At 33.4% G+C, this 6,000-nt stretch overlaps 1 protein-coding gene across 3 annotated transcripts in view; it reads left to right on the forward strand.

Moving 5' to 3' along the window:
• Nyap2 (neuronal tyrosine-phosphorylated phosphoinositide-3-kinase adaptor 2) overlaps nt 1-5,610 on the forward strand; it is a 264,186-nt gene extending 258,576 nt beyond the window's left edge. For 2 of the 3 annotated variants that reach the window (XM_033764661.1, XM_010611770.2), the window contains one exon: nt 324-5,610. In XM_033764661.1, coding sequence (XP_033620552.1) covers nt 324-551 — 228 coding nt within the window. In that variant the 3' untranslated portion in view covers nt 552-5,610. The remainder of the gene's footprint in view (nt 1-323) is intronic. The other variant, XR_004517534.1, reaches the window with a different exon arrangement.
• Nucleotides 5,611-6,000: the final 390 nt, after the last annotated feature.

Here is a 6,000-nt window from a genome sequence, read left to right on the forward strand (position 1 = left end):
TAACCAGTGTGAAAATAGTAGACAGATTTTGGCAAATTGTTGGAAAAGACAAAATAAAAAGCCATGTTTCCACATTGTGAACTCTTAGAATATATCAGAAAAAAATTAATGCCCAAGTTATTATTAGATAAATAATATCGTGCTATTTAACATTTTAGACAGTTTCCATGCTTTCATTTTTGCTTTGTATTATTACATTTCTCAATACGTTTTAAGAGTTTTTAAAGGATGTATACAAACAACTAAGCAACTAATAGCACAGTGAAAAAAAAATGCTTTCATTCCATTTTTTTCTTCTGTATTCATTTTTTCTTTTTTGCTAGGTGGCATGCATGCAGTGGTTTCATGGAGACCATACAATGCTTGAGATGATTGAGAAAAAGCGTTGCTTATGCAAGGAAATAAAGGCTAGACAGAAAACGGAAAAGGGCCTTTGCAAACAGGATAGCATGCCTATTCTACCCAGCTGGAAGAAGAACGCAGGTTCAAAGAAGTGCAGCCCTCCGCCCTACTCTAAGCAGCAGACAGTGTTCTGGGATACGGCCATATGAGTGTGTGCAGGACCCGGACTCCACGCCGCTTAATATGAAGAGGGAGGCCGACTCAGTCCCTTGATATTTAATGGTTGCGTATCTTCTCTGTGGGCGTGCAGTGCTACAGGGAGCTGTGCCTACTTACAGCATGTTCGATATGAAATGTATATGTCCTTGAAATCAAGGCACACTTAATTTATCCCAGATTATTTTGAATCCTGAAGATATTAAAGTGTAAATATTTTACTAGTTTATGGGTGACACCTGAATCAATACACACTATACGTATATAAAGTACAGAAATATCAAGTTTACTATATGATATAATTTTGGTATTAACTGGTTTGTTATCTCTTTTATATGTAATTCCTTGATGCCTTTTATTATTAATTTTTTCTTTAAAAACCCTTTTCTTTTTCCTCCTCCCTACGTATGGCTTCTGTAGAAGAGCTCACAGCTATAAATCATATTCAACCACATAATACATGATCTGGTGCTAGTAATGTAAAAGTTGAATGTCACATTCATTAAGAACACCGCTGCTTTTTATGTTTTTAAGGTTCTGACAGAAAAATCAATGCAAAAATGATGTTAATTTGGATGTCCAGGTTACATCGACACCAACATTTTTACTACATTGGTTTCATAAAATTTCCTCTCCAATACCTTCTTGATTATATCAAGCAGTGGTTAGTCAGACTGTAGAGAAAGTTGCTAGGACATTTCCTTCAGAAATGACTTAGGGACACGTGTCCTTGCATCATGGATCTGACGGGAGGAGACCAGGGTTCACTGTGACAATGGAAGGAGTAAGGAATCAGAAATTCAAGAGCGAGATTGCATTCGAGAGGGTGGGGCCAGTGGCTCTGTGGTCACCGCAAACACAGTTTCCAAGTCACATTTCACATACGTGATTGTTTCCCTTACAAAAAGAAATAAAATTTAACTAGACCAGCTTACCTAGTTTAGCACCCGAAATGCCAGACTTTTTCAAAATTTAAATCCATGAATGGAAAAGTATTTCTTGTTATTTCATTCAAACTCATTATTACATTTCGGGTCATAATCTGTGTATAACCCTCATAACAGTTCTTACCAATCATGACTTCATGACCAAAGAATTATGATTACTTCTTTATTTTATATTTTTTCAAGGAAGAAACAGGAAATACAGGGGATAGAGGATAAGGCGGATTCAATTTTATGTGGTGATGAAATTTAAGTTTAAAATAATTCCATATATCTTTTAAAAGTAATTTGTTAGTTGAATATAAATATTGCCACAGATAAATAAAAAGGAAACTATCACATATATTTTATATATTTAAATTACTATTTATGCTTCCTAAAATTGACAGTATGTGATTCTTCACTAACAATCAGTTTAGTATTATATTTCTGAGAGACAAAAAGTGTGTGTCTGGAGTTATTGTTACAGTAGCTTTCCTTGTAAGGGTATTGACAGCTATCGTGGTGTGCTGCTCAATAAAACCAAATATGACAGGAATTAGGGAATTTTTGTAATCTATATTGATAAAAAAAACTAGCAGTGCTTTACCAGTAATAGTTCCTTTCAAGAGCCTTTGAAATGTTAAAACATAATTTTGTAATGTTTTATAATCAATGTATATTTTGATGTCCAACTAGATTCTGAAAGAATAAGGAAAAAGGTAAGTGGGAGCCTGTGTGTGTTTGTGTGTGTGTGTGTGTGTGTGTGTGTGAATGAGTAGTAAGTGGGAGAACTGTATACATGAAAACCTTACAGAAGTTTTAGGTTTTGCTGGCATTAATGAGGTGGTGAAAAGAGCAGAATCACAAATATAAGAAATCTCAGAGGGATCTTAAGTAATTTAAATGTATCCTGCCACTACATTTAACCAACTAGAATTTATATTTCAAATTCAACAACCAATGCAGCACAAATCTAAGTGATGAAAAATGTGTAAAATTAAAAGCATAAGTAAAATGCATTATGACCCAAATTGCTATTTTGATTTAAATTATTGTGACTGTGTATACTCACGACAATCAATCAAACACAAGATACCAATTCTCAGCATCCTTATGATCTTGGCACATATATAGTCAAGCTCAAGGTGGAAATGCTTATCCATTGTTTGAATTTACTCTAAGGCACCATCTTTCTGCAGGGAGACCCAGGTGTATTTCTTAGATGCGGGTCTTGCCCATAGCTCTCTGAACTAGGCAGAGTGTGTTTTTTAACACTCACCACTTTGTCCAGAAGGAAACAGGTACTACAATGATGTGTGACAGGTTCAATCATTCTCATTTGTTCTGTCAAACTCATAATGTTCTCAGATTTCACATATCCCTTGTTCAAATACATTATTTTCTGAGGACGTAACGTTTGAAATTCTGACCTTAGGCAAACATTTCAATGCACTTCTCCAAATCTGCCCCAACATAGAAAGAGACTGAAATATCTGGAAAAGTGGTTCACTGAGATTTGACTCAAAAGCACTGATTTTGTGCCTATACAATGTTTAATTGTCCACTGTGGCAAAAGCCATTCTATAATCATTGTCCTCTTTGTATAGTGTTTTTCTATGTAGAGGAAAAGAGATGATTACTCTAGAGAGAAAGATAAGCTGATTCTCTGGTAGTGATAAGTTGGGACACTTCTGTGTATGAATTTGGTCAGAGGATAACCTCAATCAGTATACTGTGCCATGATAAAGCTCTTATTTCCAGCAGTGCCAAAGAACAAATTATAACATGGCATGGTTATTGGTTTAAAGAGCTCATGCTTATGAAAAATTGTCTTTTCACAGCAGATTTTATAGAAACAAAATTTTACTGGCTGTCAGCAAGAGACTTTTATATGTGAGATACTTTTTCTGAAGAGAAAAAACAAATTTCTTTACCAATGATGGAGAAAAAAAATGAAATACTGCATTTTTCGTCATAGAAGCCAGCATCACCTGAATTATGACAGTAGTCCTTTTTTCTAAACTCTGGCAACCTTTCCCTGTGTTTCTGTTACTGAAACAAATCTGGAGTGAAAAGAAGGTTAATTTCCACTCATTTTAACTAATTGGGAAAGTACAACAAAACATTGTGAATTTAAAATGTGTATAGTAGATTTAAAGAATAGATACCTTCAAACACACAACAATTGTCTGGATATAAGTGGATACAACTTCACTTATCAGAAGTGACATCGCTTCAAAATGATGAACAAGTTTCTTTGCATCTAGAAAATAAAAACATTTTTTCTTACCATGGCTTGGGCATCAGTGTAGGTCTTGTCTATGTACGGAATTTGGTTTGATTCTTTGAGCAAATTCAGTGACTAAATCAGTAACACTAAACAACCTTATATGGTTGGTTTTCTCACTGACCAAATAAGACATCAAGACAAGACAGACATCCATGCAGTTTTCCAATTACCTACATGTTAATCAAGCCCGTTTTTAAAAGTAGAGCTTGTAAGATAACTATACTTTCTACCAGGGACTTAGCTCAGTGGTTCTGCCACCTGCCTTGTAAGTGCAAGGACCCAAGTTCGATTCCTGGTACCAAAAAACAACAACATCTACAAAAACAAAAAATGAAATTACACTTTCATGTGAAATTAAGAAGAGATTTTCATGATTTAATCAGTGATTCTGAGAAGAGAGTTAATTCACATGTGCAAAGGAATACATATATACAATAAACCTGTAATTCATAACTCTTCATGTCCTAAACTTAAATGAAAATAAAAGAAAAAAGGTACATATAGTGTTTAAATTTATCTTACTAGATTTCCCTGTAAGGAAGAATAGATGGCTAATTGAAAAAGGTGGACATTTTGTTATTAACCAATTATTTTTTTGTGAGTTTGTTATTGAACAACTCATGTATCGTTGAATTAAAATAAAATTTTGAAGCACTTCGAATTAAACATTGGAAAATTTGTGGTCCTCGTATTTAAGGAGCTTGCTTATGCAATCATTAGTATTTTCAAAATAAAGCCAATTGTTTTTAAGAAGATAAGCTCATGTTTGACAGCTCTTATAGGTTTATATATGGTATTCTCATTTTTCTGATCCAGTGTACAGTCAAAATAAGATACTAAACCATACTGAATTTAGTGTTGAAGTATAAACTATGTTTATGTGTAAGCCTCTATATGTACACACACATACGTACTGCTACCTGTGTAAATCAGTAAAAGGGTAACACATTTTGCTATGTTAGATTTCATCATTATGACTTGGGAATTTAATGATTTAAAACCCTTTGATATTTGGGTCAATTATGTGTAACAAAATGTTTATAATCTGGGAAAAATGTCCAAATTCATTTCCTTTTAAATATTATGAAGTTTAAAATTAAGGGGAAAACATTTTTAAAGAAATCGATGGGCTCATTTCAACCAGGCATGTGTGAAAACCTTTGAATTACTTAGTTGTTCCCAAATATAACTGGGTTTGCCCACCCTGAAAGCATCTACATCTACACGTGTATACACCCACATACAGATTACACACTGTATATAATATATATGAAAATGGTTAGTATGCACTTCTTTTGTTTGGAGTTCCTTAACATTTATAGTGTAGCAATTTGTGTAAAGTGCACTGTGATAATTAAAAAACAAAGCACAGTAAAGTCACAGGTCTTGTTATCTTGCACTAAAAACGTGTTTACGTATTTAGCAGTTGTTTGTTTACTTTCTTGCTCTTTTCAAACAGTTGAAACAAATAGCTATGAAAATGATACAAAATGCTATGTTTTTTAGTGGCTAATGGCACTACATTTTTTAAAAGACAGGGTTTTTAAAGAAAACCATTTAACATCCATCCCAATATAACATGTTTACCATATCTAAACATATGAATGTCATACTGTATTTTCATTGCTCATTAGAAATGACAGGTATGTGCCTGAAAATTTGTGCAAATAAGCATAAGATAACAGATTTCTCTACTCTTGTGTTATTAGCCATTTCTATACACATAATGATATAAACACTGGTGTTTCACTGTCTCTTAATTTTTGTACTTGATTTTTTTAGGTAACATGTAATTATAATGTACTTTGATACTAATGAAGTAACCAGATGTTGTTTGAAAGCAAATTGATTTCTTTAGTGTATTAACAATATTTTACAATACTTTTGTGCTTATTTATTTGTGCTCCCGTGTTATTATAATAAAAGCAATAGTTTAAATTAGTTGACTGTTGTTCTTTTTATTTATTTACTAATAAACAAGACTAATAAGAACTCTTGTAAAGAAAAATATACATGGTTTATTCAATTTCTAAGTTTGTCCCTGAGATCACACACAATGTAAAGATTAAAGCTGGGAAAGCCTCGCGTGGTGGCACACATTTATAATCCCAGCACTTGTGAGGCTGAGGCAGGAGGATTGCTGTGAGTTCGAGACCAGCCTGGGCTACATAGTGAGTTCCAGGTCATTCTCAACTACATAAGAAGACTCTGTCTCAAAAAAAAAAA

Source organism: Fukomys damarensis, unplaced genomic scaffold (genome assembly GCF_012274545.1).
Source record: "Fukomys damarensis isolate Sample0158 unplaced genomic scaffold, DMR_v1.0_HiC HiC_scaffold_16, whole genome shotgun sequence".
Classification (NCBI taxonomy): Eukaryota; Metazoa; Chordata; class Mammalia; order Rodentia; family Bathyergidae; genus Fukomys; species Fukomys damarensis.